Source organism: Hirundo rustica, chromosome 11 (assembly GCF_015227805.2).
Source record: "Hirundo rustica isolate bHirRus1 chromosome 11, bHirRus1.pri.v3, whole genome shotgun sequence".
Taxonomy (NCBI): Eukaryota; Metazoa; Chordata; class Aves; order Passeriformes; family Hirundinidae; genus Hirundo; species Hirundo rustica.
Genome location: NC_053460.1, coordinates 17,977,186 through 17,992,301, shown reverse-complemented (window position 1 = coordinate 17,992,301; position 15,116 = coordinate 17,977,186). Strand labels below are relative to the sequence as shown.

Below are 15,116 nucleotides of genomic sequence, written 5' to 3'. Positions count from 1 at the left end.
ATTTTTTATTTTTGGCACTGTGACTGCTCTTGCCAGCTTGGCTTCTTTCTCTGCTCCGCTGTTGGGAAGCCCAGAGCCAGTGCCAGGACCTGGGAACACCCTGCTTCCCGCTGCGGGGCTGCCCCCACACTCCGCACAGCCCAGGCCCAGGGACCAGCCAGCGCCAGTGAGAAATCCCGGGGGATCTCTGTCTCTGCCCTGTTTGGGAGCCAGGCTACTCCTGCCCAGCCCTCTCTGCAGTGCTCCACGGCTTTTTTCTACACTGGGACTCTTTAGCCCCTCTCTTCAGGAGGTAAAAAGTTCAGCTACAGCTGCAGAGTTTCTGCTGCCTCCTGCTTGCTGCCCCGGGGCAGCCTGCCCTGCTATTCCAGCTTGCTGCTTCTGAGGTTTCCTGCTGCAGCCCCTTTCGCTGTGCAGAGGGGGCTGCGGGACTGGCTGCCCCTGTGAGTTTGTAAAGGAAGCACCAGCGCCTTCGCCATCCCTTGCTGCCGGCCGTGCCCGCCATTCTCCGTGAGAGACGGCCATCCTCACGCCATAGCGCCCCCTGCAGCCGCGGAGGAATCACTGCAGCTGCGCCGCCCGGCTGGGAGCCGCCAGCGCCCCTGGTGGCTGCAATCAGAACTGCACCAGAGGGGAAAGTGCCTGCAGCTGGGACTGGGTTCCTTGGGGCGGGGGTTAGGTTCCACGGTTACAGTATTTAGCATTTATTCCGTTTTTTTTCCTCTTTCTGTGTCTTGCAGGCGCCCTTTTTTTTTTTTTTTTGTTAATAAACAGGTTTTTTTTCATTTTCACCCCCTGGTATCCATTTCTCTCATTGGCAGAAGAAAAGGGAGTTATTGAAGCCATTTCTCTTTAGAGGAAACCCTCATTCCAGGGTGTTTTCTCCTGAAATTTATCTCAAAAGCAGGGCAGCTACATTCCTTGTTTGCAGCTAAAAGAAGCTTAGATGTCTGTCTGTCTCTTTGGGCTTGTGATTGTTGTAAGATTGATGGTTCTGCTTTACTAGTGTTGAGTTTTTTTGAAGAGTAAGCAGTGCTGAAACAGTCATTTAATTGTTTTTTGCAGATCTAACTGGAAACTTGATGGTTGTGACAGATCACTACAGTCCCTGGAAATATCAGGCAATTATGCTGAAGATGAGGACATGGATGCATATATTTCAGATGCTGATAAAGAGACAGAGTCCAGCTGTCAGAGTAATGAGAAAAGGGAAGGAAACTTTAGCACCAGTGCTATTTATTCTGTTCCCTGCAAAACTAAAAAAGTAAGGTTTTGAAATGCTTTCGTTCATTTACCATGTTTTAATATATAAATGCACATTAATATTTTGGATGCTTCTTACTCTTCAGACATGTATTCAATATTTATTTCACATGCTAACTTTTGTGATTCATTTACTCTTACATGAGTTAGGTAGGTTTGTTGGTTGTCATAGAGTCTTTCTCTCTGGTTATTAGGAGCACACTGGTATTGTATATAGTTATCATGCATAATTTAGTCTTGTAAAATGTCCAGTAATTTGTATTGAGCATGGCACTTACATAGTAGATGATTTATTAAAAGCACTAGTAACTTTACTGTTAAATGGTGAAAGCTTAGTTAATGATTCAGTATTGTGCTAATGAGCACAGACCTATATAGAAATGGGAAGATTCAGAATTGAACAAAATAAATTAACCTAGTCTTGAAGACCAGGGAAGTTTTGTAAGCTATAATTCTGGATTCTCTTAACCAGCAATGAACTTAGTTCATTTGTGTCTTAAGGCACATTTAAAGTTAAATCAAAAACAATACAAGAATTTAACAAACAGGAAGAACTATTGAGTAGGAAAAAGGCAGTGAGAGCTCTCTTAAAAAAATGCCTGTTCAAAAAACCCCAGCACTAGTAAAGTAGAACCATCAGTCTTAGAATATACACCACAAATCCCAAAATGTGAAAGAATCCAAGAAACACCCCAAGGTGGAGAGACAGTAGCTGGTAAGAGGAGGGAAGGGGACTGAAAAAACAAGGGAGTGAGTACAATATGTGGAACACTGGTGTGTGAACAGTGGGAAAACCAGCAAGGATAATGTTAAAAATGGGTCATTAATCCCTCACTGTGATAGAGTAGATAAATGGTTGATGATCAAGATTACGTATGCCATAGCAAGCAAGCAAACAGAGAATAATTTCATGGGCTCTTGTAACCAAATAAGGTGACAGAGAGTACTCGCACTGTGAAATAATCACTTCATACCTGCTGACCTCCCATTGATCATTGTAAGGATTTTATTTACATAGAGCCCTAAACAACAACAGCACAAAAAAAAAAAAAAAAAAAAAAACCACGAAAAACCAAAAAAAAACCAAAAACCACCAAATAACCCCAAGAAAACAACAGCAAGAGAAGAGGCAAATCTTGTGACTTATTATCTTAAAATATTAGTGAACAATTCTGAATGTGACTGGGACGTTAATACACTAAATGTGTCATACAGATATCAAGATGCATGGGCTATTTTAACAGCAATCTTATGATTTAGAGACGTTTGTCTTATTTTTACATAGGAAGGGTGTCCACCGTCTCCTATTCCTAACACTGACAAGAAGGAGGTTTCTTCCCATGAAACTGATTGTCAGGTGGTGGTGGATAAGTCAAGTGTGCAAATAGAGGGTGAGTAAACTTACTTTAAGTTAAAATGCCACGGCTTTTAATACCATTGGGAAAAACTATTTTTAATAAAATAAATGTAATACTATTTTGTAATATTATGTTCTTTTTTTAATGGCAGTTAAAGAAATGCTACTAAATACTTCACAATTTCTAATAGTTACAGAAAATTAAAAACTGCATAAAGAGGAAAGATTGGTCTATATTCATTGTGGAGTGAACTGTCAGTGATCTGATCTGTGGTTTGGGAAGGATTTTCTTACATTTATGTGCATGTATAATATGTGTGCATATATATCCTTATGAACCTTTATAGCTTATGGACTTAAAATAATTTTTGTTCTAATTGACTGAAATACCTGTTTTTCTTTAACAGAAGACCAAAATCTGGGCTTGAATTTAAAGGTAAGACTTACATAAAGGTTGATTTATGGTGTATTTTGGTAAATAGGGTGTCATAAAAACTGATAAATTTGCAGTCATTTAAAAGAAAACTGAATTTATTGCTACTATGGAATCTTTTTTTTTTTGTAGTACAAGAATGGCTAATCATTCCTTTTGAAAAAATGCAGCTATATAGATAAATGTGCCATACAAAGGCTGTTGGGTTGTTTTTTTTTTAATAGTATGTCATCTGTTGTTCCTCATGTGAAAGAAAGGAACTGAGAATGAGAGACAACATATTATGCAAATTTCTAATTCTGAGCCTGACTTTGCTGCATTTTTCTATAGGTTTCTATTTGAACTGATCCGACTGCTTTCAAAAGCTTGAAAAGGAATACCCAAAAATTGAGTTTCTCAGATCAGCTTGCTAGAAGATTGTTTATGAAAATGGTTCTTCCATTGTTATCATCTTTTTTCTATAAGTTCTTAACCACATATCTTTTTCTTTGAAATTATTCATGAGTTCTGTCTCATTTAGTCATTGGTGTCACTCAGTATCTTCAATGTGTTAAATTATATGACAGCATATCCTTACAAAGCTTCACTGCTGTTTCATAAAAACATGGAGAAAGTGTCTATATCACCTTCACCTCAAGTAAATACATTGGCATAAAGGACACTTAATTCTTTCCTGGTGAAAGGACCTCCTGAAAATGCGCAAATACTTTTGTTTTTTTCCAGCAAAGCAAGAACACAGTTCTTCAACTTTGAAAAACATTTTACATTTTAATTGATTTGCCGATACCCAGTTAGGGACTGAAATAATTGACTAGTCTAAAGTCTTATACAAGTCTACACAAGCTAACAAGTGGGAAAAATACTCTTCCTGTTTCATCGAGAAGCTTTGTGTTTATGTGACTTTTATGTCAGCCATGAAAAAAATTATTCTGAGAAGTGTGCACTTCTGACTGCTGAATATAATAGTGAGTTTCAGGTGTCCACAAGTGACTGATGGCAGTGATGACTGACAAAATGATGTCTAGATGAGTAGATAAATTGTGTATTATCAGCAGTGAATCCAACCTTCAGTTTTGTTGATATAAAGGATACTCCTTCAGAAGTTTTATTTCTGAAGTTCTCTAGCAGCAATGCTGTTAAAGCAAATTGTCTCATTTTTTATTTCTCTGCTAGGAGGAAAAATTAATAGCTGAAAATCTGATTCATGACAAACCTCCACCTTCCCCAGGTACTCTGGATTTTTCTATGACTTCGCTACACGTTTTCATTATTAATATTCATGTGTATATGAAAACACATTTTCCTGCTTGTATTCTCTAAGCCTAATTTTCGTGTATGCACGTGTGTGTGTGTGTAAGTATTTTTCCTGTGTAGGAGATGAGAAGGTGCTCTGTGATATGCATAAAAACAATAGTTTCAGGCTTTTCAGGTTAGACTTGATTTTACTTTCCAATCTGAGTGACTTTGGAGGTCTAAATTAAATGAAACATTGTTTCACAATGTAATGAAATTAGTCATATTGGACCTCTCTTGTACATTAAGTTCAGTCTACCCTAGATGATGTCACCATTGTTAAGTATCCTATCACAACTGAAATTGTAAACTTAGAGTCATGAGATCCATGGTCTGCCATCAGCTTATTTTTGTGTTTCTGGATCCACCTGACAATTTCAGGAACAGTATTTCTGAGCTCTGTGTGTCCCATGATGGGATATTTTGCCTATTAAAAGTTCATGGGGTTTTGTGTATGACTATGACTGTCCAAGTATCTTGAGCCTTTTCACAGGAATTTAAGAGTGGCCACAATTGCCTGAGATATTACTAAACATGAAGCTGTTACACATCACCAGTACAAGAGAGAGCTCTGTATTGGATTTCATATATATCCTATTCTAAGGAACTATCCTGTACTGAGTTTTATTGATGCCTGTATGCTGTTAGATTTTGCTGGTGAGGTTAAAATCTCTGCCTTCATTTCAGCTTTTTACTCTATACAGATGGAACGGAAAACTTGGAAGTGAGATCCATTATTACTGATGCAACAATATATCCACAGTTTTGCAGATAATCTAAAAGTTGACTTTTGTAAAAATTGTTCAGTATCACTGAAGCTGTTCAGTGGGAAGGAACATAAAGCTTTGATTGTATGGGTGATGAAAATTTGTAGGGATCAAGAATACTGGCTAGTCCATGTAGGGCACGAACACTTTGCTTATTGCAGTGGACATTTCAGTTTTCTTTATTTCTCTCCAGTCAGTGATGTTTGGGAGAGAGAGATCTGCTGACACAGTCTTTTCCATTAAAAGAAGGAATGTTTCTAGTGTCTGAGAGAAAAGACGGGAACTTGCAACCACTCCACAGCTCTCTTTCCAAATCCACTTTTTTTTTTGTTCTTTCTGGTCTTATCTTTTGGGAGCCATGAGCTGATTTAGATCTTATAAAGTATCACTCATATATAATGTTAAAATTAGAAAAAAATGGATTGTAATTTGCTGAAACTCCTGTTCAAGTCTGGATACCATTTAAATACCTTGTTCTTTGACATTACAGATGTGTCTGTTTGGGCAAGGCAAGTATGGAAAAATATAAGCAAAGAAAAGTTCAGAGAACTAAAACAAGAAAACTGGTCTCTGAACAAGGCATACCAAGCTATGGTCCAACAATTTGAGGGAACAAAACAGCACATAGAAGAACAGCAATTAAAGCTGAAGAAACTAGAAGAAGAAAACAGAAGACTTAAAGAAGCTGTAGAAAACTCACATAGAGAAGGTGGGAGAAACATAAAAGCAATTCTTGTAGTTAGCTTGTTTCAATTTTTCCAATTCCTTACAACCTTTTCCTCTAGCAGTAGGTTTCTGGTCATTGATTTAGGTAACTATGCAGGCAGAAGTAGTTTCCAAACAGTATTTTCTACATTTGTAGAAATTTTGTCAAGGTCTAAGTACATGATAAGAAAAAAAAATTACTTGTTGTTTGAAATATAATGGATTTTCTGCTAGTATTTTTTAATGGGATTTTCCCATAACAGTATTTTCAGAGAAGTTATTGGTTATTATTCTAGCTTATTTAATTTTTTTTCATTACAATTAGCAAATTGTGAACATTTCTTGAATTTTAATAGAACTTTCTTGTTGGATATTTGTTTTGATAGAGGAGGCAGCAGAATTACTTTCTCTCAGACAACAAGCACAAGAACTGGTAGATGAAAATGATGCTTTGAAAACAATGGTCCATCGTTTAAATGTAGAATTAAGTCGCTATCAAACTAAATTCAGGTCATTGTCCCAAAAAGAGGTGAGAATCATGGTTATCAAGGCAGTTTCTACTGAAATGTCCCATTGTCTGTTATTTGATCTTCGAGTTTTTATGACTCTTTTCTCCAAATTTGCCATAAAGTCTACAGATTGCACAGGCTTTTTCTGAAATTTAAAATTAATTTAAAATAAGCGTACCGTTAAGTCTAATATTAAGAATTTAGTATTATTTTGTATCAGTAAGATACTGAACATTCAGTTTTATTGGGTGTGTGTTACATATGCAACACATGTAATAAAAACATAAGCTTGTTAGGGGTGATAATTGTGACTGCAGTGGACAGTTACTGGTGCTTTAAAAAGCAGAAAGTAATGTCAGTATCCTTTAAAATATGTACTCTAGAATCTAAAGCTGAGAAGCTTACCCATGGAAGGACCACGACCACCATGGCTGGTAAGTCAAGTAGTATTTTCACTTAACTGTCCTTTCCTCTCTAAGTAAAGTAGTAGAATTTCTTTACTGGCATCAAAGTATTCACATATTACTCTGCTGAACTATCACATACTAACAGAATATCATAAACATTTCTTTTTTTGCAGAAAAATATGTATGGCAGAACTTTGTAATGAATGTGTGCAGTTCCAGTTAAATGTGCAGTAAGCTACAAACTGCACAGTCACCAACTTTGACCTATTAAAAGTTCTTGTTATGCTGAGAATCATAAATGCCATCTTCACTTAGAATTGTCTGCCATATAGTTTACTTTCAAGGTCTATTGCTTAATTGTGAATCTTAATTTTTAATCTTTTGCTGCTACTTTTTAAAGATTATACTAAAAGGAAACAGAGTATTTCTGATTGTAGAAATGGTCATGGATTCAGTAGTAGCCTATCAATTTCTGACAAGGGGAATGCAAATAGTCCGTGAAAGGGAATGCATTTGAAGTATGTTAAACAATTGCTCCTTGAAATACTAATCAGATCTTTTATTGATCTTATATTAATCTCTCCTTCCTCACTGTTACTGAGAACTATACAGAATGGGAAAGTTCTCCTGCTCTGTCTTTTTAGCTAAAATAGTCAGTAATCACATACGTATTTAGTCCTAAAGATGCAGATTTGAGAGTGTAAAAATTCCTTTCCCTAACCTAAGGGTCTGCTAATGAATCTGGGACAATTTTTTTAGCAGTAGTATTCACTATAGTGTTTGAATCTTGTTTTGGATTCATTTGCATCCATGTTCTACTGTGTTACATATAAGTTAAAGCTGCTTTTTAGAAGAAAGATGCAAGTATGCAGTCTTTTCCTCTCCAGAGCTTGCTCCTAATACAGCACTATGAAGTGTTTCTGCAGCATTGTTCTGCATGTGGTGATCTGCATGCTTGTGTAAGTTCTGCACTTTAGTCTGCAAGTCATCTATGAAACTCTTTAACAGCTTTCGAAACTAATAATCTATAGCCGAAGTAAAAAATACAGATGAAATTATAATAGTAATTATGTACTTTTAATTGTAATTAATTTCCATGTATTTATTTTTTAATTTTCTTTTAAGCTGAATATGAAGTACTTGTCACCTCTTCTGTTGGCATATGAAGATAGAATAAGAGAAAAGGAAGATTTTATTCTTGAACATGAGGCAAGTTGCCATAGAAAAAATATACACTAAAGCAGAAATAAATTTCTGAATTTTTCTAATGGGATTTGCCAGTGCTGTTGTCTGCCTAAAATTTAAAGCAACTTTGTTTTACTTTTCCATGCATAGTTATTGTGCTGTCTCGTCCTACTTGGCTTTCTTGTTTTTGTCAGCCTGTTCACATTTAGGAGCATGCACTACACTGAGATATGTAAGCTGTGCTCTAAAAATGGAGCAAACCATAAACTAATCAGTGGTAGAAAGAATTTACAACTGTCATTCATAAGGGGGACTCAGTGTTCTCTATAGCTGCTCTTGCAACTGCTTGTGCGTTTTGTGGTAGAAGAATACTTACTTCTACGTATTAAAAGAATGGGTACTCTTTTTGCTTTTTAGAAGTATTTTTTGTCACTGAATCTTTAAAAAATAGCCATTTGCTTCAGATTACGACTTTCCTAGGTTTTAAAACTGAATTTAAAACTGAATAATTTTTCTTCAAAAAGTTAAACCATAAAATAACCAGAAAACAGCAAGGATTTTTTATGTTACTGCAAGTTCACTGTGTTGTCTTACCATATTCAGATCCAGGTCAATCCTACTGAAAATGGATGGTATCATCCAGTAGTTTCCAGAATTCAGCTTTTTAAACCTATCTTCCAAGGGTCTACAACTTGCAAAAATGTGGCACAAAATCAGTATTATTTTTAATCAAATATTACTAGATTAATGAAACAATTTAGAAATTGAATATGCACACCTGAATTAGAGATGAGTGAGTAGTGAGATAATATTCCGTTTCAGCAAGAACTAGAAGGCACCTAAGCATGTGTCCTTACAAAAATTTTTCTTGATGTAAAACTTAAAGCAAAATAATCATAAAGAGTTTTATGTTAAATCCTTTGTCTTGCAGGAGGATATTAAAAATTTTAAAGCTCGAGTTGAAGAGTTGGTGAAGGAGAATGAAGATCTGCATGAGCAATTAAATAACTTCAATACCCCTAGAGAATGGCAAGTTATATTACTAGAAATTAATTTAAAAGTTAAAAATTATTTTGCTTATTTCATCCCAACTTTTAAAATTACAGATCTTAAGGAAAATTTTTTTTGTCCTCATTGTTTTTCTGAAGAAAGTATTTTTCCTGTGCATTAATAGCATCACAGTTGTCATGTTGAAACAATGCTGATCTGTAATGCCTGGAATAATTTTAGAGTAGAGATTAAATACGAATGTGGAGTTTTGCCCTGGAAGCACATGTAATTCTGTCCTAGATATTGCAGGTTACATACCTTTACAATGTGCCAATTACATCAGTTTCCCACTAATATTAAATAGCGTTGGAATATGTCGTTAGAAGAATTTGATGTTCTTGAAAAGTGAGACAATGCAAACGTAATGAAGTTAAGTAGTTGTTGGAGGTTAGGATGGGGTTGTTTGTTTTTCTTTTTTTTCTTTTTTTTTTTTTTTTTCCCACCTTTCTTTCTATTAGGGAATTTTTTCCCATTTGTTGCCTAAGAGATGGGATTTTGTAAGTTTACACTGTTGAAAGTCAGTTGTGTTAGTTCTTTGGACATAACATTTGAGTTATATTTTATTTACAAGCCGGTTATCATTGCAGGCAGCTGCTGCAAACTCAGACCAAGCTGCTCCTAGAAGAAAATGAATTGTTGAGGGAGCAACTCGAAATTCAGGAAGCTAAAGCAAAAGATAGTCACAGACAGCTTGTTCAAGAAGGTAAAAGTGCTTGAGTTGCTTGAGTCATCAGAACTACACTAAAGATGGTACTGCAAGTTTTGATTTTTGTAGGGTTTTTAATTTGTTTTCTTTTGTCATTTCTTGTTTTGGCAAGCTTGTCAGACTTTTGGTTTTGGTTGGCTGCGGTTTTTTTGCAACTTTATATATGCCTAAAAATGTCCTTGAATGTAGGTAATGTCAATAGGAGATCAAGCTCTGGATGTCAGCTGATACTTAAAAAAATGTCGTTATCACCTATTGACACTATCAAAAATACTCCATTTTGACTTAACTTCTTCTGAAAAAATGAGAAGAACTGTTCAACAGCAGTACAGTCATTTGCATAATTGAAGAGCACTTCAAACTGAATCAGAATTTTTCAGAATAAAATGGCATTACAATGAGCCTATAGCCTTGAAAAGAAGTACTTTTGAAGTTTTTGCACTTTTCCAAAGGAAGTTGATTGAGATAGCAAAAACTCAAGTCTAAACTGTTAAAACACAATCTGACAAATCCTCTGTTACATAATGTTGTGAACAACTAGGAATTAATATATTAATGGTTTTGTTGAAGTTTCACTAAGTGGTTGAATTAGTTCTGCTCTACATGGTTGACTTTTTTTCCTCCTTCCAAAAGCTTCAGAGTTGACCAAAAAAATAGTAGTCCTAGAAGATAAGAAACAGAGTCAAAAGAAAAAAATAATAGAGTACCAGAAACGGCTAGAAGCTTTGTCTTCTACATGTGAAGAGCTGAAAGCCAAAATGGGTAGCAGAATACCAGCAGAGGAGCACTTGGCTTTGGTGAATGATTTTAAAAGGTATGAGTTTATATATGGTGCACAGAGAAACATGCAAAGCATGCACATGACAAGAGCTCTGTAGGTGGGAGGCCAGTGGAAACTTATGTTGGTTATCCAGGAAGGTAACTACCAAAACACAAAGAAAGGGAAAGAAGTATTTAAAAAAGACTGTCTTGGCTTTTAGAGACATTTAAAATTAAAAAAGGAAATCCCAGTTTTAGAAACATTGGTAGAAGTGTTTTTACCATAGAGTGCCTACTGCTAACTGTACATTTTAAATAGTAGAAGAGGAGGCATTAAAAAGACCATTTTTGTCAAATCTATTTGCTTCTATAAATACTGTATATAAAACGTTCTAATTCTTGTGCTCCCATCTTTGGAACACATCTAAAGAATCCTGAAATTCTGAGCTAGAAGTTCTAAGTTTCTTCAGTTGTTACAATATGGAAATTACACGAAAGAGCACAACTCAAAAGTGCTGCCGTGCAGCGTAATCTGCAGAGTAATGTTTCTGTGAAGACATTCCATAAATTTGTATGCTTTCAAGCCTTTGGATAGTGCAGGTTACTGTTTCATGGTACAGTGCCATCCTGAGAAGTCCTCAGACCTTATATTTTGGAGTTGATAGTTTCAATTTCTTTTGAAAAAGAAGAAACACGAAGGAATTACATCTGGACAACATATTTTTATCATTTAAATAAGGTGCAGTCAGAAGGAATTACTTGAATTATTTAGTCATGATTTTGAGATGAGGTTGTAATACCTCTCTGATGTCACCAGTGAACACTGAGCATTCTCAGTCCATCTTATTTCATAACTTCAACATAGGTATCTTCCTGTAACTTAGCATTTTAGTGAAGTAGATATATACATGACACCTGTTCTATGCTTTTGGTTTTTGCAGCTGTTTACAAGAGGAGTGGGAGAAAAAGCGCTGTGAGGTGGAAGCTATAATGGGAAAGATAGCATCACTGAAAACTGAAAACAAGAAACTGCTCTTAGAGAGAAATAACTTCATGGCTGACAAGAAGACCCTGGAAACTGAGATGCAAATGACTCAAAAGACAAACAGGTCCTATCACAGTCACATTTTCTTGTACAGAAATACATTTATTTCTAAAAAACCCAGAAATATCTGCAAAAATATTGTCTTGACTTCCCATAATGTGTGTTTTCTACCTACTGCAAAAACCCCATGTTTCCTAAGTGTATCTTTTTCATGTCTAAAGGCCTGGTTGTCAGGTGTAAGTGCTAATAAGAATATATCTTTAATTTAGTAGTTAGCTATAGCAATTAATCATTAGGTGTACTAATCTGAAAATAAGATCAGTAGGCATGTGCTATTTGCATCTTCTCATGCACCTGGTTGCTTAGAGATGAGTTCACAATATTTTAAAAACTAAAGACAATATTGTCCTATATCTTAAGAAATACAAACTTGTTGCCATTGCACAAACTTCTTTTGATTCATTGTTACTGTTGTTTTTCAGATAACATACTGTAAAGAAAAAACAGCCCCAAAAATTGGAACATGATACTATTGGCACTGCAAATATTCTGAGCCAGTGCATTTTGAACAGTGTGTTTGAGACTTGTGCATGTTGATTTGCACATGTGATACAAGTTTTTTAAGGCCATTACTAATTCCCAATCCAAAGATTTTTCTTTTTCTTTTATAGACGATTAAAGAAGAAAATAGGTCTTTTGCAACTGCAGCTGGAGGGAAAAATGGAAAAAGAAGTCACAGCCCATCACTATCTAACAAACCTTATTGGGCTTCTGGAGGAGATAGCTAAGGAACGTGATCATCTTGTATTTTTGGTAATTACCTTTAAATAATTAATACGACTTAATTGATATTTCATGCAATTATGCTACTGGCACAAGTTATTAATCTGAATTATCAAAGAATAAAACTGTAATTCTGCTTGAAGAATTTAGCTCTATTTAAGTAGACTTTAGCAAATAGAATAGGAGCAGCAAAAGATTTTTTTTTCTAGAGGAGTAATTAAATGCAACTACCCTTACTTCTGGAGGTAATATAATTAAGCCTTAATTCACATGAGCATTAGGGTTTGCAGTGCAACATACCAAGTTTAAAAGATTTATTAACCTAATTTTAGAAGTTGATGTTGAGCTACGTGTATTTAAAAATAGCACACAATCGTAAAATTTTAATACTTGTTTTTGAGTCTAAGGGCAGACTGTTATCCTTGAAGTGATCTGTATGGACCTTTTGCTGTGGATGCATATTATTGCTCCTTACTGGTTAGCAGTCATTCTGATAGGCTGATTGAGAGGTTTTGAGTTTCTGTTTAGTTGCAAGTGCCTGGCATGGAGGTTTCTGGGCTTTTTGTAAGCCCATTTTGTTTCCTTTACAGGATACCGAGCACAATATCAATTTTTCCTATTCATACTCTTTTCTTCAGATTGAATCTGAAATGATTTCACAAAACTTTGTTGAAATAAAGCTTTTTACTTGTTGTTGAGGTAGTAGACAAAGGTTGTCATCAGCATTGGATAAAAAGCTAGAGCAGTTAATTCCTAATTCTAGAAGAGGAGCTATGGTGACACAACTCAGATCCTTGTCCACTACAAACTGGACTTCAGGACTGTGAAACTGGGCGCAATAAACGTCTCCTAGAAATTGGGGGAACTGATTCTTAGATCCCAATCTCTGGGATATCTACTTTTAAACATTAAGCATACCATATTGGAAATATCCTTGCCTGAGCTGCTGCCAATTTCAAGGGCTTGTTTGGAAGGACATTGCTGAATGTGACCCAAAGGATGAGTCTCATGCATAAAAATGGGATCCCTACATATACATACATATATCTGTAGAAAAAACCCACAGATTTGTTTGTGTTTACAGTATGTTTCAGTTCAGAATAATACTGCTTCATAGTATTCACAGTCAGTCAGTTGACAAATTATTAATGAGACGTTATGAGAATAATTTCTAGGACTCTATATCCATGTTGGTTCTTCAGACTGTTGGAGTTCAAAATGGAGTTGCTGAATCTCACTCTCTGTGTGCATTTTGTCTGCCATGACAAAAACACAGAATGGTTACATGTAGTTTTTTATATTGCATTGTTCCAGGTCAGATGTTTGGAAAATGAGAATCATGGTGTTCTCAACAAAATTCTAAGAAAATTCAGTCTACACTTAGCAAGATTGGAAGAAAGAGTTAAGGTAAGCAGTGTTTTTGAGCTAAATATCTATTGTGAAATGGTTTGGGTTTTTTAATGAGAAAAGTAGTTATCTGTGTCGATGTTTTTATGAAAGACTTATGTATGGATTATCTTTAAAAGTTTTCAAAAACAAAGTAGATCATCATTATAATTTTCACTAGTGTCTTCTTCCATTGTACTTGTGCACTGCATATCTGCCAGGTCATCGTGTTTACATCATTACCTGGAGAATTAGGACTAGTTGTAGTAATATTTAAAGATTATTTGTATTCAATTTTTTGCTCTGTATTGGAACCCAAGTATTCTGTGTTCTACTTTTTTAGGCTTAACCACTCCTTCAACTTGAAGTCCATTACAATAAGATGTGGAAGAATTAAGTGTTATCTCAAGTGTGCAGTTGCCATCAAGTACTTTCTTGTGACCGTAGGGTAGAAGGTTGAGAAACTTAGAGGATGTTCAAACATCTAGCCTAGTTAGAGAATACATTATAAGTTATCTTTCCAACTTTCTAAACAAATAAAAAGCTCAGTATGTAATTACAATATAACAGTAAAATAAATTTGAAATGTTTATGTTTCAGCGTTTTTGGTGCTACCATGATTGCTTTTACTGTAATCTTAAAGAAAGAAGGGAGAAAGATACCTGGTTTCTATATCTAGAAAGTAATGTATGTATTACTTTCAAAAGCTGTTTTGTATTAAGTCAAGTTTGTTCAGTTTATCCTAAAGCAGAGTCTCCATATTATACTTTGCCAGTCAAGCCCTGCCCTGCTGTTGCTGCATCGAAGGACACAAATGTGCACCACCATTATGTTAATGGAGACCATCTCCTTCTGCACTTTCATTGTAAGGATCAACGCAGCACAGAACTTACCAACAAAGAAAATAAATGAAATTGTAAATGTAAAGAGAGAGCAGTAAGCTGAAAAACAGCTTGAATTTGTAAGGAACCCTTCATAAAATACCTGAATGCATGAAACACTACCATAAAAGATTTACGTGATTATACCAATACAACCATAACATAGCTTTTTTAGCTTTTTTCACCATTGTGCATGTCTAGCTCCCTACTAAGACAGTGGCTTGTATTCTTGTTAAATGTGGATCTTCTGCAGTGTAATAAATCTGTGACTACTGTAAGGGATAGAGAAGAGGTTGGCATAAAATTAAGTAGTACATGTACATGTAGTGAATTTTAAGTGCAAAACTGACCGAGTCCAATACTATGAGATTGAATAAGTCCAAGTGCAGAGTCCTGCAGTTTGGCCACAGCAAGCCGCCTGCAGGCTGGGGACAGCGTGGCTGGACATTGTCCAGGAGGAAAGGGACCTGGGGGCACTGGTGACAGCAGCTGAACATGAGCCAGCAGAGTGCCCTGGTGGCCTGGATCAGGAATGGTGTGGCCAGCAGGAGCAGGGAGGTCATTCTTCCCCTGTACTCAGCACTGGT

The 15,116-nt window shown here is 35.8% G+C and overlaps 1 protein-coding gene across 2 annotated transcripts in view; it reads left to right on the top strand.

Moving 5' to 3' along the window:
- CEP89 (centrosomal protein 89) overlaps positions 1-15,116 on the top strand; it is a 43,464-nt gene that overhangs the window by 4,162 nt on the left and 24,186 nt on the right. Inside the window, exons 4-18 of one of the 2 annotated variants that reach the window (XM_058422109.1) lie at positions 1,066-1,264; positions 2,549-2,654; positions 3,028-3,056; positions 4,227-4,281; positions 5,604-5,822; positions 6,205-6,347; positions 6,711-6,761; positions 7,860-7,943; positions 8,851-8,952; positions 9,561-9,672; positions 10,309-10,489; positions 11,376-11,543; positions 12,151-12,292; positions 13,577-13,669; positions 13,992-14,545. In XM_058422109.1, coding sequence (XP_058278092.1) covers positions 1,066-1,264; positions 2,549-2,654; positions 3,028-3,056; positions 4,227-4,281; positions 5,604-5,822; positions 6,205-6,347; positions 6,711-6,761; positions 7,860-7,943; positions 8,851-8,952; positions 9,561-9,672; positions 10,309-10,489; positions 11,376-11,543; positions 12,151-12,292; positions 13,577-13,669; positions 13,992-13,997 — 1,690 coding nt within the window. In that variant the 3' untranslated portion in view covers positions 13,998-14,545. Of the gene's footprint in view, positions 1-1,065; positions 1,265-2,548; positions 2,655-3,027; positions 3,057-4,226; positions 4,282-5,603; positions 5,823-6,204; positions 6,348-6,710; positions 6,762-7,859; positions 7,944-8,850; positions 8,953-9,560; positions 9,673-10,308; positions 10,490-11,375; positions 11,544-12,150; positions 12,293-13,576; positions 13,670-13,991; positions 14,546-15,116 lie in introns of those variants that run through there. The other variant, XM_058422108.1, reaches the window with a different exon arrangement.